The 26,114-nt window shown below is 37.7% G+C and overlaps 2 protein-coding genes across 3 annotated transcripts in view; both read left to right on the forward strand.

Annotated features, from left to right (window-relative positions):
* Nucleotides 1-582: 582 nt before the first annotated feature.
* On the forward strand, nt 583-6,519 carry MCM6 (minichromosome maintenance (MCM2/3/5) family protein). The gene is made up of 18 exons (XM_089169374.1): nt 583-788; nt 889-1,041; nt 1,150-1,275; nt 1,428-1,590; nt 1,685-1,878; nt 2,022-2,217; nt 2,319-2,396; nt 3,008-3,237; nt 3,335-3,449; nt 3,620-3,694; nt 3,782-3,922; nt 4,104-4,307; nt 4,420-4,581; nt 4,664-4,719; nt 4,814-4,959; nt 5,105-5,230; nt 5,436-5,566; nt 5,674-6,519. The coding sequence occupies exons 1-18, from the start codon at nt 712-714 to the stop codon at nt 5,812-5,814; spliced, it is 2,514 nt and encodes an 837-aa protein (XP_089025500.1). The 5' UTR covers nt 583-711; the 3' UTR covers nt 5,815-6,519.
* A 12,710-nt stretch (nt 6,520-19,229) lies between these two features.
* The window catches only part of LOC149006084 (26S proteasome regulatory subunit S10B homolog B-like), a 43,662-nt gene continuing 36,777 nt past the window's right edge, over nt 19,230-26,114 (forward strand). For both annotated transcript variants that reach the window (XM_089168076.1, XM_089168075.1), the window contains exon 1: nt 19,230-19,591. The gene's annotated coding sequence lies outside the window, so the exon portion shown is untranslated. The remainder of the gene's footprint in view (nt 19,592-26,114) is intronic.

The raw sequence follows: 26,114 nt of genomic DNA on the forward strand, positions 1-26,114 counted from the left end.
GGAGGCAAAATTGATGGCGATAAAAGAAGGGCTTCACATGTCACTTAATCTAGGGGTGTGGCCAGTCCAAGTGGAATCAGATTCATTGTAAGCTATATCTTATTTGGAGCCAAATGGGAGTTTTCAAGGAAAATACAGTGACATAATTTAAGCTATTCGGAAAAGCTACCACTCGCATGGACATGTTTGATTTACCCATGTGGGTAGGAAAGGAAATAAAGCTGCTGATTGGTGCTTGAGAATGGTCCTTCCGTTGGATAGTAATTTGTTGATTATTCAAGACCCTTTTTTAGAACTGAAGGAGTTTCTTAGGGAAGATCTACTGTCTAGGCTAGTGTAGTATCGTTTTGTTTAAAAAAAAAAAAACTTTGGGGGAAACCGAAAATTTATCGAATAAAGAAAAAAAAAAAAATTGGAAGTTTCGATGTGCTGTAGGATATGAAGTGGCCGTCGGATAAGAATATTAGATCAAAACCCTTCCTAACCTGCTGTTCGCGTTTTGGCGGGAAGCTATTCGTTCCCGCGCTTATTTTTCTCCCCCCTTCTCTCTCTTTTTTTTTTCTTTCTTTCTGATATCGTTTTTAACCCTCGTCTCGCTCCCTATACACCCAAAAACTCAATCGCCGACGTCACGGTCGATATCCGGACGAAGAGTCATAGTTGTCTGTTTCCGACCGCTGAAGGGAAGGGAGAACTACAGAAGAGAGGAAAATGGATTCTTATGGTGGGTTTTTCGTTGACGAAAAAGCTGTTCGTGTAGAGAACATTTTCTTTGAGTTCCTCAAGAGGTGTTCGATCTTCCTCCCTTTGCCTGTGTAATTAGTACGTACGTATTTAAAAATAATTTATTTCTTCTGCGTGGTTCACCGATCTGTTACTTCACAACAGTTTTAAGCTAGATCCCACTTCGGCTGAGCCATTTTATGAATCGGAGATCGAAGAGATGAAATTGAAGGAATCGACTACAATGTTCATTGATTTTTCTCACGTAATGCGGTTCAACAATGTCCTTCAGAAGGCCATATCGGATGAGTATCTAAGGTAGGACTATAATTAGAAAATCATTCGCCTCCCCTCTTTTTTTTTTTTTTGGGTTGTGTGTGTGGCTGTTTCCAGTTTCTTAATCAGAACTAACGAACTCAAGTGTAGATTCGAACCGTACCTGAAGAATGCTTGCAAAAGGTTTGTCATGGTGCAGAAGCCGACCTTAATAGCTGATGACAACCCCAACAAAGACATTAATGTAGCCTTCTACAACATTCCTCTTCTTAAGAGGTAAGAAGGGAGAAAATGGGAGAGAACACAGTGACGTTTTACTTTCTCTATTCATTTCATTTATTTTTGGGTGGATAGCGGTGTGAGGGAAAGTTTTGTGGGTTTCGTTTTGGAGTTCCAGTTAAATGGTATGGTGCTTGTTGTTGTTGCAGATTGAGGGATTTGGGGACCTCTGATATCGGAAAATTAGTTTCAGTGACGGGGGTGGTCACTCGTACGAGTGAGGTGAGACCGGAGCTTCTACAAGGGACTTTCAAGTGCCTGGAATGTGGCAGCGTAATAAAGAATGTCGAACAGCAGTTTAAATATTCTGAGGTGTGACTTTGGCTGTTAATTTTTCATTTTTTCTTTCTGAAGTCTAAACACAATTTTGTGTGACTATGACACTAAGAGTTATTTTGGTTCGCAGCCGATTGTCTGTACCAACGCACACTGTCTTAATCGAATGAAATGGGCTTTGCTTCGTCAAGATAGCAAATTTGCGGATTGGCAGAGGGTTCGGATGCAGGAAACCACCAAAGAGATACCACCAGGCTCCCTTCCTCGATCTATGGATGTCATCCTTCGTCATGAAATCGTGGAGCAGGCCAGAGCTGGCGACACGTAAGACCTTTGGTTTGCTTTGCTTTTTCAAGTCGGTATTGCACATGAATTTTGTTTTGATAGTTGATACTTGTAAATATTCGTCCTTTACTGTGGCCCTGACTTGAGTGATAATTTGATTTATCTGTTTCGGGCTTCTACAGGGTAATCTTTACAGGTTCTGTTGTGGTAGTACCAGATGTTTTGGCATTAGCATCACCAGGGGAAAGATCAGAATGTCGACGAGAAGCTTCCCAGCGCCACAATTCTGCTGCTGGCCAGGAAGGTGTTAGGGGTCTCAGGGCTTTAGGGGTGCGGGATCTCTCCTATCGCATGGCCTTCATTGCCAATTCAGTACAGGTTTGTGCAAAAATACTTCTCACGCTTGTTCAGTTGTTCCATTTGTGATACTGGTTTTGGTGTTGACCATGATCTAAAACTAATTCTATGAACCTGATCAGATTTCTGATGGTAGAAGGGACAGCGACATTAGGAACAGAAAGAAGGATATGGGGGATGATGATAACCTGCAGTTCACGGTGAGTCCATCCATGCATATTGGAGCAAGTCTCTTTTTCATTGCATGTGTTTCTTAATATATCACCATCAATAATATTCTATTTTCATTACCCCCTCCATCCATCCATGCATATTCAAGCCTCTTTTTCATTGCATGTGTTTCTTAATACATCACCATCAATAATATTCTACTTTCATTACCCCCCCCCTCCCCCAAAAAAAGATGTTCTATATTTGGCCCTTTCTTAACACCAGATAAATGCATATTTTTCCAGAGTTGTCATTTGTATGTCGGCTATACTGTTGCACATCCATCAAATTTAGACTGATTTAGGGTTTCCTGACCAGCCTGACCAACTGATGCTTGGGTTATTGCTTCTCCCATTTCAGTATTCAATTTTATTTGAAGACTCTATGGAAGTTGGGCACTTTCTGATATATTAGCTATGAGCCTATGGCTCGGAAAGATTGGTCATAGACAAGTAGACAACCGTTTCCACATGCATCACTTTGATGCTTTAAGTTTCTGAAACATGTGCTTTGTTTGAAAGTCAGGCGGTTTTTTTTCTTCAACAGTATTTATATTCTTCACCTTATTCGGTTTTCTGCTCGCTGAATTTCCTATTTCCAGGCAGATGAGTTGAATGAAATCCAAAGGATGAGGAACACTCCTGATTTCTTCAATAAGCTTGTTAACAGTATTGCTCCGACTGTTTTTGGTCACCAAGAAATCAAACGTGCTATCCTGCTAATGCTCTTGGGTGGTGTCCACAAGGTCACCCATGAGGGTATCAACCTGAGGGGGGACATCAATGTGTGCATTGTCGGGGACCCAAGCTGTGCAAAGTCTCAGTTCCTCAAGTATGCCATATGCACCTACAAATATTAATATTATGTTTTTTTGATAGTTTTCATCAATTAGCTTGTTCATCTTGCAGTGCAAATATTTCACTTGCAGGTATACTTCAAGTATTGTTCCAAGATCTGTCTACACATCTGGAAAATCCTCCTCTGCTGCAGGTTTAACAGCAACCGTGGCTAAGGAACCGGAAACTGGAGAATTCTGTATTGAGGCACTATGCTTTTTCTATTTAGTTCTCTTCCAACATTAACACTTATCCTTAATTCTTTGTGTGTTTCAGAGTAGTCTTTTTGATTAAATGGTTTGATGTGCTTCAAAAACTGTGTTTCAGAGTAGTCTTTTTGATTAAATGGTTTGATGTGCTTCAAAAACTGTTCTCAGGCTGGTGCTCTAATGCTTGCTGATAATGGCATATGTTGCATTGATGAATTCGATAAGATGGAAATCAGGGACCAGGTAACATGCTCACGAACTCTCAAAATTTCTCACACATCCTCATTCTATAAACATTTATTCAAAACTAAAATTCGGTCTAACTTGCAGGTTGCTATTCATGAAGCCATGGAACAGCAGACTATAAGCATCACAAAAGCAGGAATACAGGCAACCCTGAATGCTCGAACATCAATTTTAGCTGCTGCCAACCCTACTGGTGGGCGATATGATAAATCAAAACCTCTCAAGGTGAGTGGCCTCTTCAGCAGATAAACACACTTCCCTGGAAATCCTCAGAAAGTTTATATTTTGTGTGGAACTAGAAATTTTAGGTTTTTCTGAAGTTTGTTGTTGAGACATGAGACAATTTTTTGACCATGAACTTGAGTTTTTCAAACATTAAGTAATCATTATCTCTTTCTCTTTTCAGTACAATGTGGCCCTCCCTCCTGCTATCCTTTCAAGGTTTGATTTGGTATATGTTATGATTGATGAGCCAGACGATCAAACAGATTACCACATTGCCCACCACATTGTAAGAGTTCATCAAAAGCATGAAGATGCACTTGCTCCTGCATTCACTACTGCTCAACTGAAGCGTTATATTGCTTATGCAAAGACTCTTAAGCCAAAGGTCTGTTTAGTCCTCCATTCAGCAGAATTACAAACTCAGATACTTCCCTGCTACTCTTTCTTGTACCGACCTCCTGTAACCAAGATTTTGACAGTAGTATTAAATCACACAGTTGAGCTCAGAAGCCAGGAAAGTGCTAGTGGATAACTATGTTTCTCTTCGTAGAGGTGATATAGTTCCAGGAAGTAGAGTTGCTTATCGCATGACAGTTCGGCAACTGGAGGCTTTGGTGAGGCTGTCAGAAGCAATTGCTCGAAGTCACTTGGAAACTCAGGCATGCTAAATCCCATGAACTAAAGCTTTCCCTGTATTTCAACACCTCCTAGTTAGATCTGAGTTTTCTTTCTTATTTACAGGTGGAACCACGGCATGTTAATGTGGCAGTTAGGTTGCTAAAGACATCCATAATAAGGCAAGTGACTGTAAAATACATTAAGCGACCATAAGATACAATAACTATGTCCTTTCTTTAATTGCTTTAATGGAATTATTTCAACTCCATGCAGTGTTGAGTCAAGTGAGATTGATCTTTCTGATTTTCAAGATGAAATTCATGATGGAGGTGATGGTGGTGAAGGCCATGATGTTGATAATGAAGGTCCTCGACAAGATGGTGCTCAGCCAAGTACAACTGCACAATCTGGAAATGGAGGTGAACTCTTGGCTGATCTGGGTGACATATATGTTCCTATACATATTCTATTTATTCTTCTCCCTTTTTTTTTTCTTTTTTTTTGGGGGGGGGGGGGGGTGGGGGGAGAAAATGTACTCATAATAACTGGAAGATGATTGTACAGAAAATGGCAGAGGCACGGGAAGTCGTCAGGGAAAGAAACTTGTTATTAGTGATGAATACTTTCAAAGGGTTACCCAAGCTCTTGTTATGCGGCTTAGACAACACGAAGAGTCTGTAGCACAAGATGGTAAGACAGAACATGGCTTAAGTTCTTGTGAATTGTTTAATGAGTCTTAATGAGATCTGTCTATGTAAATTTTACTCACTGTAGGTTCAATTCAACCTTTCATCTTCGGTTGAGTGACAAAGTGAAACCTAAACCCTTGTTTTTATCCCTGAATTTGACTGATATATTGCTGTGAGCTTCTGATGAGTTCCTTGACAATTTGCAGGGACTGGATTGGTGGGTATGAGGCAGAAAGATTTGATTCAGTGGTATGTGAGTCAACAAAATGAGAAGAACAACTACAGTTGTATGGAGGAGGTGAAGAGTGAGGTAGCTAAAATTAAAGCTATTATAGAGGTAGGCTAAACAAAACCTTACTGAAAGCAATTTTATGTGTTCTTTTAATCCAGATGAAAGAAATCTGCACCTTGGGTTTAATCTTCTAACCAAATCTGTAATGCCAGAGCTTGATACGGAGGGAAGGCCATCTGATAGTTGTAGATGATGGTAGACAAGCTACTGCAGAGGGTGAAGAGCCAAGGGGATCCTCATCCTTTAGAAATGAGAGAATTTTAGCTGTTGCTCCAAATTATGTTATTGATTGATGGAATATGGTAACATCATTAGCTCTATTACTCATCTCTGACATTAATCATAAGTTCATAACAGCATTCACCCTGAGATCAACAGCTATGCTCGTGATTTGATACCATCACCAGCTATATGAATCTTTTTTTTTTGGATGTGAAATAAATTTATTGAGAAGAGCTTATACAAGCCAAGGCATCCTCCCTAAAATGATGGAGAAGTCAAAGGAAAATTTCGGGTTAAGAATTTCCTGATGGATAGTTTCAAAGCCATATGAAATCATGGATGGGTTGTCGATACACTGAATTGGTGTAATATATTTGGAGGGAATCATGGTAATTAGATGTTGAAAGCAGGTCCTATACTTGTCCAACCACTAGACTTGAATCGTGCTGAACAAGTATGCTTAGAGTCGTAACTTTGTGAAGAGTAAAGAGCGTTGAATATCGCAGCCTTTCATTCTCTGTTTGGTCAGTGGAACACCCCCAGTCCTTAATGGTTTACCAAAAAGGAAAAAGAAGGGGAGGTTATCGATAGGGTGTTGAACATGTATTCACGTGAAAGTACATTCTAAGTTAGCGTGTCGATGAATTTTCTCGGTGGTTATTATTAGAGAGATCTGGATTTTTCAATGAACTGATGCATTCCGGAACAAGAAGATTTTTTCGTTCCATGTGGTTACTATGAACTTGTATATGGCAATTTATGGATCTTCTATTTACTAGAATGTCTGAGCAAGTGACCACTTTCCTTACTGTTGAACTTTTAGTCAAGTCCGGTTGCTGTTGATAAGCAATGGCTCTTGGTAGCCCATTCTTTGTTTGGTTTAAAACAGGCATTGGGAGCCTGGTTCACACGCCCGAGGCCCCGAGCTACAGAATGTTCTTTAGAATTTTTTTTATTTTTTATTTTTATGAAAGAAGAAAAGCTTTATTAGTCAAGCCTCACAAATACATAGAGCACCTGCTTCTACGGCTACCATGTTTTTGTACCATCGGGTGAGTAGAATTCCATCCTACAAAACGAAGTCAAGAGGGTTGGAATTCTTTTCTTTTGGCCATAAAGAGGGGGTTGGGATTCAAAGGGGAAGTAGTTACTCCCTAGATAGTTAATACTAATATGAGGATAAGGATGAGGTTAAACTTAGTGGGCATATATGCTTTGGTTTGGGCAATGGATCAAGAACCTCTTCCTTGCTGCACCATACTTGTATCAAGCTGTTGGAAAGTCACGCCTGTTCTACTCTAAAACGTAGGTATCTTATCATACCCTCCAAAATATTAGCTGATATTCTTTGGATTGATTGCCTGGCTAGTCGAGGTGAAATTGAAATTTCACCATGCTCAAGGTTAGTTTTGGTATTCATGATAATTGAAAGGTGTTACCTATTAATCTCATGTGGGTAACAATAAACCTATGCTAATGGTTTGATTAATCTGCAGGAAAAGAAGTTCAAATAAAGGCAGCCCTCCCCACTTTCGTAATGTATAATTTCCTCCTCCCCATGGAGTTGAGTAATAGGCTGACAAAACTTATTAGAGACTTAAAGTTGTGGAAGAATGGGACTGGGAAGGGCATTCATTAGGTTAAGTAGGAAATCCTTTGTTTACCATAAAAGTTGGGAGGCATGGGATTTTGAGATTTGCATAATTTTAATCAAGCTCTTTTAGCAAAGCCAGGGTGGAGATTGCTGACACAACACAACTCTTTATGCACTAAAACAATGTGGGCCAAATACGTTAACAATCAATCTTTCTCGATGCCTACGTACCCCAAGGAGTTTCCTTTGGGGGGGGGGGAGGGGAAGAGTTCGATGATGGGGAGGGTTGTGTTAAAGATGGGTCTTTTAAGGAAAATGGGTAATGGATTGTCTACTAGGATATTTTTGGACCCTTGGATCCCTAGATCTTCCCTTGGTCCATATTCTTCTATCTATCCTCCTTCCCCCACACCCCTCTTTGGAGAATGAGCTTATTCTTTGAAATGTACAACAATTGAACATTTCCTTTTCGGCTACTTCGTGTTGGGCTAAATTGTGGAAGACTGATACCCTTCCAAAGGTAAGGAGTTTGTTGTGGAAGGTAGGCCATGATGCCCTCCCTACCAATGAAAACTTGTTTGACAAAAATGCTTCATTTACTCCCATGTGTTTTTTGTGCACGTCTCATGTAAAATCAAATTTTCATATATCATTTTTTATTGTGAACATGCAAAAAATTGTTGGAGAGCTTCTCTATTGAAATTTGATATTAATGATTTTGCTGTGTCTCGTTTGATGACTGGATGACTTTCATTGATAACAGGTTGAAGATTTCCGGTAATCTTGATTTTGTATACTCCATTTATTAATGATTTTGCTGGAGTCTCACTTGAGGACTGGATGACTTTCATTGATAATAGGTTCAAGACTTCTAATAATCTAGACTTTGTACACTCCATTTGAAGTACCCTATGCTGGATCATTTGGAAGGATATAAACTCTTTCATTTTTACAGGTGTCCTTCCTTCACTAAGTCAATGTTTGTTTTATCTGAATGCTTAGGTGAATTACAACATCAACAAAGGGTGAACACCTCAGTTCCTTCAGATGATATGCTCGAGCACTCCATAACCTAGCAAGAACATTTGGACAACCATTTTGGAGTATTTTTGGACGGATCTTGGGACTCATCATCTAAAGCTAGAGGTCGGGGTTGTCTTATGTGGGATCTAGGTGGAGGATTTGTGGTCACTGAGGCACAATTTTGTATAGGTTCTTCAACCCTGTCTGTTGAGGTTGAGGCAATTCAGAATTTAGTGTTATTGGCAAAGGATGCTTAGTTAGATTGGGCGGTCACTTTTTCCAAATAGCAAAGCTGCGGTTTTGGCCCTAAATGGGCAAGTTCACTTGTTGGACTAGATTAGTAATGGCTTAGTTTTGGAAATTCTTAAGTTTGAGACAATCTTTATTCCTTTAGAGTTTCGTTACATTTAGTAATGTGTTAGCTAATTATTTAGCTAAGGGGTCCAAGAAGTTTTCTTTATCTAGAGTTTGATGCCAATCTCCACCCTTTTTCGTTTTCAACAATTCTTTTAATACCTTTAGTATGACACTAGAGAATATAATATAAGGACTTATTTGTAAACAGATTTTTATTTGCAGCAACGGCTACTACGATCGAGCCACATGTGCGGATATGAATCCAACGGCTGTGAATGAAAGTGCGGAAATGTAAGTGTAAATATATTTTTTTTATTTTACAAAATCTCAACTAATTTTTTTAAATTTACACAAACAACTCCCTGGTGTTCACTGGCATGGTGACCAGTGCAAGCAAAGGCACCGGCACTGTCAGTTTCTCGTCCCCAATACGGGCATCCTGGATTAGCGGGTTGGTGGCTCTGCTTGGAGGTGACCCGTATACTTCACCTTGGAAACTTTGCACGACTAGTGAGCCTATTCAAGGGTAAGGTGTACTTGTGGATTTAAACCAAACAATATATTTCCTTTTTTGGGTCTTCATAAAATAAAAAGGCTCTTATTCTTTTTTGGAATAATTTCTACATCTCCCCCTATTTTCTCTTGATTTATTGTTGTTGTCTTCTCAAAAGTCTTATCTTTGATTTTCCAACAAAAAAAAGAGTTTTTATCTCTCATTCTTCCTTGATATTTCAAAATGACCAAACTACACTCTATTTTGTCCCTTTAGTTGATAAATTTATTTTTTTTCCATCAATTTTCCTCTTTCTCTCTCTTGTTCTTTTTTTTTTTCCTTTTTCCTATAAGAATCTATTATATGCAATTGTGTATTTTTATCTTTTTTCTTTCCCCCCTTGTATAAGAAGTTTTTTATTTATAATTTTGGTAAATATCATTTACATCCCCTCTTAGTTGACCGAATAGCATTTAGACCTCTTCTTAGTTGGATAATATCACTTATCTTCCTTATTGTCTGACAAATATGTCAAATACCTCCCGTTTCGTTAACCTTTTAAATTAAATTCAACTTTTACCATTAAATATTTATCAAAAAACCCCAAACTACCCTTGCTAAAAACATGTTTTAGCTTAAACCCTAAGTTACCCTCAATTAAATCCAAATCACCTCTAATTAATTTTATTGTTAAAACTCCAAGATACCCCTGTATTGTTTGATTTAAACGTCTAACGTGAAAGAAGAAAAAAAGGGGAAAAAAGAGAGGAGAGAAATGACTCCTCGTCCTCTTCAACCCTTACTCTTCCTCAACCTCTATGTTTGCAATTATTATATGGAAGATTGTCGTCCATTACCTTTCCTTTTTCTCTTCTTTTTTTCTTTCTTCTTCTTCCTGTTTTCCTCTTTTGTTTCGCCAGTCTGTGTTTTTCATTTTTTACAGATAATAGAAGAGTATAAGCGTCATATAGATTTTAGAATGGTTGCAATGGCAAGAGTAGAACTTGATGGAAATCCAATTAAGCCAACAATTATTTGTACAATTGGCATAGGAGGTTTTCATCTGTTTGATCTGTTCTCACCTGTGTGAGAAATTAATGGCAGATACTCCTCACAGGTGTTAGTGGTTGACGTTTACAACAATAGAATTAATATCTGTTAAAGTCAGCAACTTTATCTTACAGCATATCGGATCTAGATCCCTCACATCAACATCAACAGGGTAGGAAATACTTTCCTGAACAATTTTTTGGCAGCCTTGTTCCAGAACCCGACAACAAATCAACATCTGATGGAAAACCAGGTGAACCCTGCCTTTCATTTCTTGCTTTCAATCCTCTACATCTCTACGATTTGTTATTCTTTATTCTCTTGGACTTTTGCTGGTTTTAGCAAATATTGTGGCCTTTTTTCTTGAATCATGCATTTCTTTGCTAATTAGTTTTTGGCAATTGATATTATGTCTGTGCTTTATCAGGTGCTCCCTGTTTCCATTCAACAATATCAAAACTAATTCCTGGTTTTTATTTAGAATCCAGTTAGCATATTTACTGTTGTAAACGCTTTTGTAGTATCACTTTTTGTCTGAAGTGGAAGCGGAGTTTGAAGAAGAATTGGTGCAATATCTACTGGCTTTCTACCTTTTCGTTTAAAGTAAAGATGATGATCCTCTCTTGGAATATACAGGGCATCAATGGCAAATTCTCCATTCAGTGTTTAGGAAAACTTTGTAGCAAGTTTAATCATGATGTTCCGTTTCTATGTGAAACCAAATGTAAATCTTACTTGGATATAATGCCAAATTTTGGGAAACAGTTCCATCAATTCTCCTCTATTTTTGAAATTCCTAGTGGGGGTGTGCGGGGTTTTCAAGGAGGGCTTTGGGTTCTTGCTCGCACAACTATTCAATTCAATGTCTTATTCTCTTCTTCAAATTTTGTGGGCATACAATTCCATTCATCGTATCTTTCTTTTGTGGTTGTTTTCATCTACGCCCCACCACAATATTCAGATCGAATTACCTGTTGGCAATTCTCACACAATCGATTCAAGCAATTTCTGACTCTTTCTTTCTTTGCAGTGACTTCAATGAAGTCAAGTTTGCATCGAATAAGTGTGGAGGATTTTTTGGCCATCACCTGCACTCCCTTTTCGCCAAAACCTAATTAACCTAATTAACTCCTTTTCTTTGGTGGAATTAGTGGGTACTGGGCCATTGTTCACATGGTCCAACCACAAAAAACCTTCGTTCTTAACTCTGGAAAAACTAGATCGTGTGTTCTTTTCTCCTACCATGCTAGAGTTTTTTCCAAATCCAAAGCTTTCAAAACTTGCAGCGGTTGGCTCTGATCATTCTCCCCTTCTTCTTAATACTAACCCTTCTCTGATTAGTGGCAGGAATTTATTTCACTATCAAGTTGCATGGCATGATCATCCATATTTCTTTCAGGATCTTTCCAACAATTTGGTAAGTCTAGGTAATGCGCCTCTTAACCAAAAGCTTGCTGACCTTGCTAGATTTATGAGAAAGTGGAATAACATGAAGTTTGGGAGTGTTCAGTCTCTCGCGGAAAGAATTGAAGCAGAACTTTGGGCTATTGAATCTTCATCCGCCCCAAACTGGTTAGAATATAACAAAAAAATGGCATGGCTAGGTTGGATCTACAATGCCTAATAAATGTTTTGGTTCCAAAAAGCTAGGAAATCCTACGTGGCGAGTGGTGATAGAAATACTAGATTTTATCACCTCTCCTCACGTATTAATAATAAAAGAATGAGAATTGAATTGAACCTGCATTGATTGCCAATTGTTTTGTTGATTACATGCTTAAATTATACTCTTCTCCTAGGCCTGTTGATAGCTCTCTCATTAGTGATTTGTTTTTGCCTTCTCCCTTTGTGCTTAGTTCTAATTGTATTGCTGATGTGCCTGATGTGGAAGAAATTAAGTCTGTTGTGTTCTCTATTGGGGTTTTTAAAGCTCCAGGTTTTGATGGATTTCAAGCAGTTTTCTTCCATAAAATTTGGGAAATTGTTAAAAATGAAACGGTTACATCTGTACATAATTTTTTCCGTTCTGCCACCTTACCCTTTGGTGTTAATCACACATTGCTTTGTTTTATCCCTAAAAAGGATGATCCCTCTAAAGTGACTAATTTTAGACCCATTAGTCTGTGCAATATGTCATATAAGATTCTCGCTAAAATTCTAGCCCGTAGAATGAGACCTTTGATGAGTGAGTTTATTTCTCCCTTATAAGGAGCCTTTGTCCCTTCTAGGCAAATTCATGATAACATTATGATGGCACATGAAGTATTTTATTTCCTGTCACATACTAGGGGTAAGCATGGCTTTATGGCCCTCAAACTTGACATGTCTAAGGCCTATGGTAGAGTTGAATGGAGCTCTCTCTTGAAAATTTTGCGTTGTTTAGGCTTTATCCCCAAATGTTGTGATCTGGTTAATACTTTGATCTCATTGACCACTTTTTCCATCAAAATCAATGTGATACGGAAGATTTCTACCCGACCGGGTCTGACCCGGATGGGGCTCCACATGCCAGTTAATCGGGAAAGATGCTGATCATCCATGACCAAAAGCGTAACATACGCCACAGATATAGCAATCATCCTTGTTATAGAAGGTCAACTCAGTAGCTGATTGAAAGGGACCAACGACAAGGGAGCATGATCCGAGGAGAAACATCAGCCCTTGTCTGGCTAACTTACCAAATACATAAAAGGTAACACCCACACTATAAATGCATAGATCTACCCCTCCGGTAAGCAACCAATACACTTTGAGCATAATCTTGTGTAGCTTTTGCACGAGACCTCATTCGGTTCATCATCTAACTTTGCCATCGGAGGCGGCTGCCCGGCACACAAGCCGGCCCGCATCTAACCTTTCTTGCAGGACTCATCGTCCCGGATACGAGAGGAGGCTCAGTCGGATCCAGAAGCATAATTGATCCGCATCAGTTTGGCGCCGTCTGTGGGAACGACAAAATCTTCAAGTCATGCCAAGACGAAGAGGAAATAATAGACGTTCCCGAATAGAAAATGTTAGCAGGAATCAGATTCCCGAAGATCAAACACATCAAGACGATGGAGTCTACTCAACCCGAGTGGAACAGGATCCTCCCGAGGGAATGATCATGTTGCTCGTGATAATGATCGTGTTGCTCGTGATAATGATCGAGATGATCGAGAATTTACAATGATCGGGAATGATCATGTTGCTCGTGATAATGATCGTGTTGCTCGTGATAATGATCGAGATGATCGAGAATTTACAATGATCGAGATGATCAAGAATTTATAATGATCGAGATGATCGAGAATTTACAATGATCGAAAGGATCGAGAATTTACAATGATCGAGAGGATCGAGAATTTACAAGGATCGAGAGGATCGAGAATTTACAACGATCGGGAGGATCGAGAATTTACAATGATCAAAGACATCGGTTGGAAACCTGTGTGGGTCCTTCTACAATCTCGGTCATCTTACACCTTTTTTAAGGTACTAATTTGAATTGGGTCAATCCCATTCATCTTGCGCCTTCCATAAGGACTTGCACCTTTTTTAAGTGAGCCAAAATATCTCTGAGGATGATCTTCTGGCAATGGCGCTCGGGAACATGGACGAGGCAAGGAGACGGAAACCTGTGCCTTCCAGCAAACCTCCTTCGGGAGTACTCAAAAAAGCCCCAGCACAAGTTCCTGCGGCTGCAAAGACGATTCCCCCCTCCAACCGATCTTCTCCCGAGAAGAGTCTGAAGAAGAAACCATTCACTCGGGTTCACTCCCGTTTGATTAATTACTCCTTTTTAAAAGGAACTTGCATCTTTTCTTAAAGATACCATTCACTCGGGTTCACTCCCGTTTGATTAATTACTCCTTTTTAAAAGGAACTTGCATCTTTTCTTAAAGATACCATTCACTCGGGTTCACTCCCGTTTGATTAATTACTCCTTTTTAAAGGAACTTGCATCTTTTCTTAAAAATACCATTCACTCGGGTTCACTCCCGTTTGATTAATTACTCCTTTTTAAAGGAACTTGCATCTTTTCTTAAAGATACCATTCACTCGGGTTCACTCCCGTTTGATTAATTACTCCTTTTTAAAGGAACTTGCATCTTTTCTTAAAGATACCATTCACTCGGGTTCACTCCCGTTTGATTAATTTACTCCTTTTTAAAGGAACTTGCATCTTTTCTTAAAGATACCATTCACTCGGGTTCACTCCCGTTTGATTAATTACTCCTTTTTAAAGGAACTTGCATCTTTTCTTAAAGATACCACTCACTCGGGTTCACTCCCGTTTGATTATTTACTCCTTTTTAAAGGAACTTGCATCTTTTCTTAAAGATACCATTCACTCGGGTTAATTCTCGTTTGATCAATAATTCCTTTTTTTAAAGGACTTACACCTTTTTTAAGGTAATAATTTGAATCTGGTCAATCCCATTCATCTTGCGCCTTCCATAAGGACTTACACCTTTTTTAAGGTAATAATTTGAATCAGATCCACCCCGGTCAACTTGCGCCTTCCATAAAGATTTACACCTTTTTTAATCTTCCTTGCTATCCCACACGATGTAAACAACGTCCGGGATAGGGGGCTTATGATACGGAAGATTTCTACCCGACCGGGTCTGACCCGGATGGGGCTCCACATGCCAGTTAATCGGGAAAGATGCTGATCATCCATGACCAAAAGTGTAACATACGCCACATATATAGCAATCATCCTTGTTATAGAAGGTCAACTCAGTAGCTGATTGAAAGGGACCAACGACAAGGGAGCATGATCCGAGGAGAAACATCAGCCCTTGTCTGGCTAACTTACCAAATACATAAAAGGTAACACCCACACTATAAATGCATAGATCTACCCCTCCGGTAAGCAACCAATACACTTTGAGCATAATCTTGTGTAGCTTTTGCACGAGACCTCATTCGGTTCATCATCTGACTTTGCCATCGGAGGCGGTTGCCCGGCACACAAGCCGGCCCGCATCTAACCTTTCTTGCAGGACTCATCGTCCCGGATACGAGAGGAGGCTCAGTCGGATCCAGAAGCATAATTGATCAGCATCACAATGGGTCTCCATTCTCTTAGTTTTCTAGTAATAGAGGACTAGGGTGTCCTCTAAGTCCATACCTTTTCCTCCTTGTTATGGAGATCTTATCAAGATTACTTTCCAGATTTCAAAGTGACAATGCCTTTCAAGGCTTAAGGATTGTTAGGAATGCTCCTGAGATCTCTCATCTTTTCTTTGTTGATCATACATTTTTGTTTTGTAGAGCTAGTGTGGAGGATGCATGTGTGTTTTAAGTTATTCTTGATCTATTCTCTAACATTACAGACAGGGTTATTAACTTGGAGAAAAGTGAAATATTCTTTAGCAATAACGTGAATCAGCATACCAAAGATAAACTTGCTGGTATCTTGGGAATTAGACAGTCCGGAAAAAAAGGCTTTTTACCTTGGTACTGACTTCTTTCCTTCTAGATCTATAATAAAAGATTTGTAGCAACTCCTAACCAAAATGCATAAAAAATTGAGCGGCTAGAAAGCCTGCTCTTTGTCTTATGCTGGAAGACAAGTTCTTGCGCAATATGTGCTAGCTGCTCTGCCTATTTATCATATGCAATACTCTATTTTTTCTAAGGAAGTTTGTAGGAAAATGGATTGGTTGTGTCACAGGTTTTGGCTTGGGCATACTGATTCAGGTAAACACCTCACACTTATAGCTTGGGATAAGTATTGTATGCCTAAATAAAATGGGGGTTTAGGTTTCAAAAAGCTTGAGGATGTGAACCACACTTTACTCCTGAAACAAGGTTGGAGACTGATTAAGGAGCCAGAGTCTATGTGGGCCAAATGCCTTAAAGCCAAATACTTTCCAAAGTCATCTATCTTTGATCCTAAAATTTCTTAAAAAAAATGATCAATTATTTGGAACGGGTTGAGAAAAATCATTCCAACTCTTGCATGCTTGTTGTTTATGAAAGTAGGGAATGAATAATCTACTTCTTTCTAGTTTGACCCTTGGGTGGAATCTACACAGGATCATACCATTGGTGAGCTTAATACTCATTTTCAACAAAGGGCTGTTAGTTTATCTAAAGTAATTCAACAACGACCCTTTATGACAGATGAAATAAGGGCTTCTTTCTCTCCTCAAGCTCAACTTGCTATCAACAATATCTCTCTCAATAGAGAACTAGACTGTTGGGTTTCAAAACTCTCTATGAATGGTGGATTCTCCACCAAGCTTGTTTACATTATAATTATTAATAAAAAAAAATGCTATGTGCAGTAATTCCAATAAAGATTGGTGGTATCTTTTTATGGAAGTTACCAATTCGCCCTAAATTTTAATTTTTTTTCTTCTTTCTAGCAGTGTTTGCATGCAGGAATTCCAGTTAAGGCGATCATTGGTTGATGGACAAAGATCCAATCTTATTGTCCTGTTTGTGCTGAACGCGAGGAGACGATTTGGCATGTGTTTATGGAATATGAATGGAGTTGGAGGCTCTGGGCGTCGGGACTGTTAGGTCTTCGGGTGGATCATATCCACCAAAATAATATGTTGCAACTCTGCCTTAATTTTCTTCATGCTGGATTGGATAAAACTACGCTTAAGTGGTTCTTCAAAATGTTTATTCTCACATATTATACTATTTGGCTTTTTCGTAATAAAGCTGTCTTTAATAATAAAACTCCGAATCCTCTTGAGGCCATGGAGTCTATAAACAAATGGGCTTCTGATATGCAACTATATCCAATTAACACAGCAGAGGAAGATGTTGGATTCATCATGAATCACCATCAAATGTGTGTTTGTAAGTCTCTTCTTGCATATCAATACAGTAACGACTCAATTTTAATTTGTGCTGGGGAACGTCGGATTTCTAACGATAACATCGGCTGGATATGGGTTGCTCGAGAAAGGCACAATTACATTCCTAGAATGGGGAACCGTGGATGGTGTTGATACAACTAATGCAACTCTAGAGGGAATGGCCCGTGGATTGACTCAAATGTCTAAGGAAAAAAGAAAGATCAACACAATTTGAAACAATGCCAAGCAACTGGATCAAATACTCCCTCGCCCGATCGTAACAAAGCACCACTCACAATATATTGTTTCAATTATTACCATCTTAGACCTGCTAAAAGATGCACAATCACACATTTCCAGGACCACAACATCCAACTATGGGCATAAACTCTTGTAGGAAAAGGCCCTAAATGCACAGATTTAGGAACAAAAATCCTTTCGCCACAAAATTGTATTTGTAGTTCTATTAGGGCCTATTTGGTTACATGAGTCTGGAGATTTCAAATATCTAAAAATTTCAAATCTATAGATTCCAAATCTATGGAGTTATAATTTATAAAATTAGATGTTTGGTTGTGGAATGAAATCTGTGGATTCATCATAAAAAACTATTTGATCGACGTGATTTTTGTGAATGTGTAAACGTATAGCTTTTTTGAAATCTTTGGATTTCACCCCTTACCCTAAATCTACAAATTCACGTTTTTAGTGTAAAAATGTGAATCTCTAGATTTCATGAATCTAGAGATTTTTACAACCAAATGGGTATAATTCTCAGATTCATGAATCCAGAGATTTGAAATCTCTGGATTGCAAATGTTTCATCTGATTCCTTCAACCAAAAAAAAAAAAAAAAAGGGGAAAAAAACATCAATCATGACTCTAGGCTTGAAGGATTCATTAAGATGGTAGATATTGTTTGTGTTAGTCCACCTCTTTTATTTTTTTTCCTTTCCTACTGCACAATATTCAGTGCTTTACCCAAAAAAAAAAAAAAAAATTTAGTTCTTCGTCATTTTACTTGTTGAAATCTATTTGATTGTAGAATAGGTCTTCTCTGTCGGATTCACATCCTCTGTAATTCCTTTCCCTACAATTCCCTGTAATTCCCTCATAGGATTGTGCCACGTGGAATTTTAGTAATCCAAAGGTTATCCAACAAACTAGAGTTTAAATAAAATTCAAATTTATGGGTGGGTTTAAATAAAATTCAAATTTAGTTTAAATTGGATAACCTTTGGATTACTAAAATTCCACATGGCACAATCCTATGAGGGAATTGCAGGGAATTGTAGGGAAAGGAATTACAGAGGATGTGAATCCCTTCTCTGTCTATGCTTGTTTTGAATTTCTTGTAGCTAATGTGATGTCTTGCTCTGTGGACAATTAATCCAGTAGCCATTTATTTGTCTACTAGTGTATTACAATTCTTGTCACCTTGACACAACCTATAGTAATTTCATCGATGCATGATACTTTTTGGGGTTGAAAAAAAAAATTTAATGGTAAGAGCATATTAATTAAAGCCTATTGACAAAAAAAGGTTAATTAATTAATATATCTATAAAAAAAATTAATTAATTTATAGTTTAAAATAACATACATTGTGAACAGTTAAAAAGGCATCTTAGTCATAACACATTGTATTAAATAATCGTTCAAAGTTTGAAATTTGAATACACTTAACGATAACTAACGATGTTAGTTTGGTTGAGATTCACACTTAATATATTATACCAAGGGGACCCACATATAAAAAGATTTATTTTAATTTTTCATGAATTCTTATAAAAGAGGAAGAAATAAAAAAATGTCAAGATTTTTAATGGATTACAATAAAAAATAAATAAAGAAAAGAAATTACATTTAATAACATATAAAAGATTTGAAAAAAGCAAAGAGAGAAAAAAAAATAAAAAAAGATTAAAGTATGAATTATTACAAAAAAGGGGAGAAAAAATAAAAAAAGTAAAGAAAATTAACATAACGGATAAAATAGGTGAAGAAAAAGATATTTATTTTAAAATTTCATGATGGAAGAATGGTGAAAAGTTCATTTTTTTTTTTGGTCTAAAAACATGAGTTAAATCGTTGTTGAGCATAAGTATAAATCGGATGAAATTTGCGCGTGAGGAGTCTATGAAACTCTGCAAACTTAGATAGAGTAACCAAATAATTAAAATTTTATCCATGAATTCATAGAAATATTTCGTACCAAAAAAAAGAAATAGAAATTTCATATTATTTGAAATCATTAGATTCATCTAACCAAATAGGCTTTAACAGAAAAAATAAAATTACGTTTTTTTTTTGTTTTGTTTTGACTCGACTGCGTTTTTGATTCTACTACTCGTCTCTCAAACGATCCTTCAACCCTAGATATGAAAGCGGTCCCTCATCTTCACCTTCTCTATCTCCGGTGATTTAATCGATCAAAGTCAACTTGTTGAAGCGGTTCATCTCTTCTGTAACTTCTTCGTCTAGCGTCTCCTTGTGGTGAGATTGCGAGAAGCAGAGCCATCAAGGTCCGTGGAATTATCGGTTTTTCCCCTTTTAAGTCTTCAATGTTAAGATTATTACTATCTTCAGCTATGTTTTCTTCCTGTTAATTCTCACATGCCTCATGTGATTCAAACAATTATTAAGCTGTGATTGCACTATGTTTAGTATTATTGCCGTTTAAAGCTCCTTTCAGGTTCATACTCGTGATGATTAGGTTTTGCAAACTGAAAAAATAAAATCGATTCTTAAGAACTTAATCAGGTCCAGCGCCTTCAGAGAACTTACTGAATATCTGGTTTGTTTTATGTCCTTTACTCCCATCAGGATAATGTTTACATAGTATGGAAACGAAAATCTGTCGAGTGTAACACAAAGAAAGTCCTTTAGAATGGTTTACACTTCAGAGGCTTCTCTTGGGTCTCCCTTAGAGGAACTTAACTCCAATATTTTGTGAATTTCGTGAATTGTATGATGGACGATGTTCTCTCCTCTGTTATACTTTATCTTTCGGATTTTCATGATTTTAGACATTACGGCATGAACTTTATTTTGTGGATTACATGAGTTATATGACGAACATACGTAGGTGTCTCCTTGATAAAAGAAAAAAATGGGGATAGAAAATGCTATGATTTTATTGATCGGACTGTGAATATCTGTTATATATGTTTGTATTATTGCTTATAGAGCAGCCATTATTATACTTGAATTATACACATATGTATCATTGCCATACATATTTTATTCTGCTGGATTCTTGTAAAAGTATTAATGACTGTCTAGCTGTTTAATTTCCATACGTATCTATGCTCGTATTATTGCTGTTTCCAAGCTTTTTGAGTATGCTGTGCCAACCAACTGCAAGTGGAAGACTAAAACAACAGTTATCCAGCTCAAAGCCCTACCCTTCCTTCCCCCTTTTTAGTTATGATTGATCTCCACTAAACTCCTTTTATTTTCCCAATATACCATTACCAATAAACCCAAATTCCAGCCAGCTTACCTGTCGGTTTTGCCCTAGTCTCATCCCTAGATATCCCCCATCATGGGTTACATTTGATCACTGTTACAGCCACGTCCAACCATTAGAACCCTATATTTAGTCAACCCTAAGAGCCTGCAACTCAAGTTCCATCCATTCTAACCATTAGAAAGAGAAGTATTTTGAGGATAGCATCCTCTCTACAGACCCTACACTTCATTCCCATCTCAGCCTGAGTTTTCCTTTGAGACCCTAAAATTCAGCAGGCCCTAAGTTTCCTGAGAAGCTCAACTTTTAGGACTTCAATCACAGTGATGTAAGCAAGCCCACCCCCATCTGAACCACCATCTAGGGGCCAAAACCAAAGTTCACTCGACGCACTAGGAGGCTGGCTGAACTCTACCAGGGGTATTTTGGTCATTTGCCTAATTATTTGATGGTTAGTGTAGTCCAGTAATTTTTTTGGGGTGAGTCCATATCTAGCTTTATTTGTTTGATTGAGTTGGAGTTGAGAGTCTTAGTTGGTGTTGGAGTCCCAATTGGAATCTATTTTAAAATTAAGATTCTTTTTGGATAATTAGTTCTTATTTTCCAAGATGGTTTCTGGCTTTTTTTCTTCTTCTTCTTCTTCTTCTTTTTTCCCCACTCCCTTCTGTTCGGATGAATGAATAAATTCATCAACCAAAGCCCTTGATGAGGGGGATAGAATATATAAGAGAAGAAGAGGAGGAGAGGGGGAGAATGAGGGTGGAGGGGAGAATTATAATCTATTGCTCATCAAGAAAGAGGAACTAAGATGGTTTCTTTTTATTTGTGGTCGTTATTTAATGAGTTGTAAAGGGGATCCTAGTCCATAAGGGTTTCCCTAGTTGAGTCAAGATAGGTGTCCTTATTTGAGTCCAAGTCTTTTCCCTCCAATTCTAAGGCTATTTATATCCCACCCAACCGCATTCTAAAGACAATTTGAATTAAACAAAGAATCTGAGAATTGAGGGAAAAAGATCATGGCCTTCTTTGGAGGGCCACGGTTGGGGTTTTGAGAGATCTTCTTCAAGTTTCCAGCATTCTTCTTCCAATCTCCAGCATCAATTCAACAGACCTTCACAAGTAAGTACCACAGCCCTCATCCCCATCCCCTTCCTCCTTTCTCACTTGCAGCCATCCCCCATCCCTTCCCTTTCTTGTGTAACCACCTAGGACTCTTCCCATCATTGCAGCCACCAAGAACCCTCGCCCACCCATCAAAGCCACGAAGCACTACTCCTCTACCCCTGCGGCATCCCTCCCCCTCTTTTTCTTCCATTCGGCCCCCTCCCCTTTGCCCCTTCTCTCTTGCAGCAGGTCTGAAAAACAGAAAAAAGAAAACGAAAGAAAAGAGATAAGAAAGAGCGAAGAAAAAAAAGGAAGGAGAAAGAAAAGAGAAAGATTGCCCAATCTTCCCAAGAGCCCTAACTATTCCCCATATCAACCCATTTAGTTTTGTCAAACTAAATCTTACCCAATCCCTTCCAACATTCCCGATAAACCTACCCAAGTCATCCCTAAACCCTCCCATATCCAACCGTAGGCTTCCATGGTCTCCTAGGGTATGTTTGGGTGTTCCAAGTTCACTCGCATCTTTATTTGTTAACACCTTAATTTTCCCAAATCAACTTGTATAGATTTGGTGGATCCTGACTTGTCCATCTTCCTGAGATCAAAAATTTATCTTTTTCTCCATATCAACAACCCACACTAATCCAAAACCCATATCTAACAATTTTATCCAACCCATCCCTAAATTGTTAATTATTTTGCTAGTCTCAAGTGGATTGATCTTGGGCTAACCCAAAATTCTAGGGAAACAACCACAAAACTCTAACCTTGGAATTGGGTTGCATCACCTGGCCAATTGATTCTTTCCAAAGTTAGACTGAACCTTGGTGCTAGTTGTTTAATCACTTGATCTTAAGTTCTAGCCGTTACCCTAATTTTGCCCTTATCGAACTGATTTTGTTACAAGGTCCTATAATTGGCTTTTAGTCCATCCATAAAAGGCTACATCAGTTGTTGTGGAAACCCTCGAAATATTTGGTTAATCTTTTGGGAGATATCATTAAAAAGTCAAGCTTTCCCATAAAATTATCAAAAGCCATTTCATAGGTTGCAATCTAGTGGCACTCCCGTATTTGCTGTTTTTTGCAATCTAGTGGCACTCCTGTATTTGCTGTTTTTTGCAATCTAGTGGCACTCCCGTATTTGCTGTTTTCTGGCCTCATTTTTAAGATACTTCTAATTTTTGTTTGAAAATGAAATTTCACCAGTTATCTCGGGGTGGATTCTCTATAACATGTGCCACCCATGTTTGCCATGTGAAAATATCCAAAGGAATACAAAAGTTCACAAGTTCTTATCTTTGACATCTTTGTAATTTTGAATGTATTATCTACACAATGCTTATTATTTATTTCAAAGATTTTAATCCCATAAATAATTGGGGTGACTCGAGTGTTTCTTGGAAACCCCCCACTTCTCCAATTGAATTTGGATCTTTTGAAATTTCATGTGCAGCAATATCAACTACTCATCCTTATCCTTGTTAAATTGGTTCGTTTACCTTACTCTCCAGTTAGCTTTTCTCAAGGTACTGAATACAAAGCCTGAGCTTGGTGTGAGGTGTCTTCCATAATTAGAGAGTACAACCATGTTTTATGATTCTATCTATATTAGAGAATGAAATTACAGTTAGGCCATTATAACTAAAAAAGATTACAAGTAAACCTAAATAGCTGAAAAACCCACATTACAACACTCCCTCTTAAGTTGGTCCATAGATTTCACACATGCACAACTTACACAAAGTAGAGGGGAATACTATACAACTAAGCCCTTTTGTGAAGGTGTTTGTGAAATAAAAGTAACTGCAAGCACAAGGTATCGTGTAGCTAACGGGTTGATGGCAAGGAGATATACCACTTTAACTTAACCCTCTTAATGGTAACGCGAGAGTGAGAATATTCAAAATTTTAACTAATTAATTAAACTAAATTAACGGATTTAAATAAGCGGTCCTAAGACATGCATCTAACATGATTGATTTGGGAAAAAAAAAGAGAGACATAACCCAACCATTCATCATCTAATAGAAGAAAATGTATAAATAAATAAAGATAAGAATAAAAATTGATCACAATAGAAAAATAAATAAAGAAAGGGGAGGTAGTCTGAGTGTCAGCTCTGGATTGAGGGAAGGGAAGTGCAACTAAGATGCTTTTGATCGTGGACCCTTTGCTATAGCTTATAGTCCACTAATCGGGGGGACGAATATAAAAGAAAGAATGTTCATAAAGTAAAAATAGCAGGAAAAAATAATAAAGTAATAAATAAAAAGGGAACCTTAACCAAAGAGAGGCATGATTGTATGCATATTTGACAAGGACGGGGGGGGGGGGAAGGGAAAGAGTAAATAAATGCTGAAAGTAAATCCTAAGTTAAGAATATAGAGGGGTAGACAAAAGTGGGAATGGAGGAGGGAGGGGAGAGAAGATTACTGACAAAAGTTACTTATTTGCATCTTTGAATAACTAAAAAGAAACCTTGATCAATCGATTCGAATCTTAACCAACCCTAACAACCAGATCTAAAGGGCGTACCCAGTGCCGAAGCTCCCACACTGTGGGGGCAGCCTTACCCTTGCTTTGCAAAGAGGCTGATTCGAACCCGCGACCTCCAGCGCTCAATGGAGAGACTCCACCACTGCGCCAGGCCTGCCCTTCCCTAATAACCAGATCTAGAATGATCTAAATCTGTAGTTGCTAGACCTAAAGAAAAACGAATTCTCTTAAAACTTAAAACTTGAAACCGAAATTGAAATTGAAATTATATGGATTGAAATAAAGAAAATACACTTGCATAAAAGAAACCATACAACTTGAATAACTATTGCATGACATAAAAAAAATTGAACCTAAAAACTAGAAACCCATAGAGAATTCAAAGAACTAGAGACGGCCTAAAAAACTAAAGAGAAAAGAAAGTGTAACCTAAGTCTAAGAGTAGAGGGGTATTTGTAGGAGTTGGTGTAGGGATTACAAATAAAGAAAGAGAAAAGAATAATAATAATAATAATAATAATAATAATAATAATAATAATAATAATAATAATAATAAAGAAAGAAAATTAAATCAAATTATAGAAAATAGAAAAATTAAATAAAGAAAGAAAATTATAGATAGAAAGAATAGAAAAAAGAAAGAAAAAAGAAATCGTTTGAGAATGTGAATGAGAGAGAGAGAGAGAGAGAGAATAAGTGGAGAAGGAAATGCGGGTTGGTGGGGGAAGAAAAGGAAAAAGAAATAAAATTAATTAAGGAAATAAATAAGATCTAATAGAATAAAATTATCTAAAAATTCTATGGAAAAATTGGAAAAATTAGAAGATCCTAAACTTTGACTACTTGTGGGTCCCATATAGACCTGTAAATGGATAGCCGAAATCCACCTCCGAATTCGCATTCGTATTCGTTTAAGGGTATCCGTATCCGAAAATTTTCTTACCGAAAATATTTTGTATTCGTTCGCTAAGCAACCGGATTCGGATAATTGCTTATCGGATCGGATAATATCCGGATAAATTTTTATCTGGATAGAGTAAAGTATTTAACATTTAAAAAAAAAGAAATAGATGATAATCGGATATGGATACTGGTAATCGGATTTGGTAATCTGAAATTAGAAATTTATAATAAAAAATGTAAAAAAGTGACAATTAGCAATCAATAATCGGATATTTTATCGGATATCAGATAAAGTTTCGGATTCGAATTCGGATGCCTTCTCTAAATTTTTGCCGGATTCAAATTCGGATTCGGATTCGGATAACGGATTTGCTAATCAGATTCGGATTCGGGATATTGGTGTATCCGAGTCGAATCCGGTCCGTTTACAGGCCTACCCATACATATACTAATATTTTTTTTAACAAAAATAAAATAAAATAAAATGAAATTCTAAATAATCTCAGCCGTTGATCAAAATTGGCTTCTTTATTTCCAAGATATTCTTGGAGTTGGCCCATAATCGCTTGTCGATCCACTCTTGGCCCATCATGCTCGAAATTAGGCCCTCTTTATAATTGAGAAATTGAATTGGACCTCTTTACGTGCATCGTACCCGAAAACTCCAAATATTCACTTAGGTCTAAAAAAATCCTAAAATCTGCAAAAACAACATAAAACCAAAGGTGGCTCCACTTTAAGTGTGTCAAATGCATCTTTATGGCCTAAGATGTCACACATAAGTGTGCTCATCAGAAGGCATCATCAAATTGATCACTAGGCTGAACAATGAGTTACAAATGAATCCTTGGTTATGCTTCTCTTTGATGAAATGACAATTAATTTCTAAATGCTTTGTTTTATCATGCCTAACAGGGTTGTCGGTAACATTAATAACACATTTGCCATCACAGTACATCAGTGCGGGAGAACTGGAGCTGGCACTAAGATCTTGAAAAAGACCTCTGAGTCATAACAACTCATCTATCCCATGTGCCATAGCTTGGAGTTTTCCCTTGGTGCTGGATT

Source organism: Hakea prostrata, chromosome 9, assembly GCF_041222555.1.
Source record: "Hakea prostrata isolate BN-2017 chromosome 9, UWA_Hpros_2, whole genome shotgun sequence".
Taxonomy (NCBI): Eukaryota; Viridiplantae; Streptophyta; class Magnoliopsida; order Proteales; family Proteaceae; genus Hakea; species Hakea prostrata.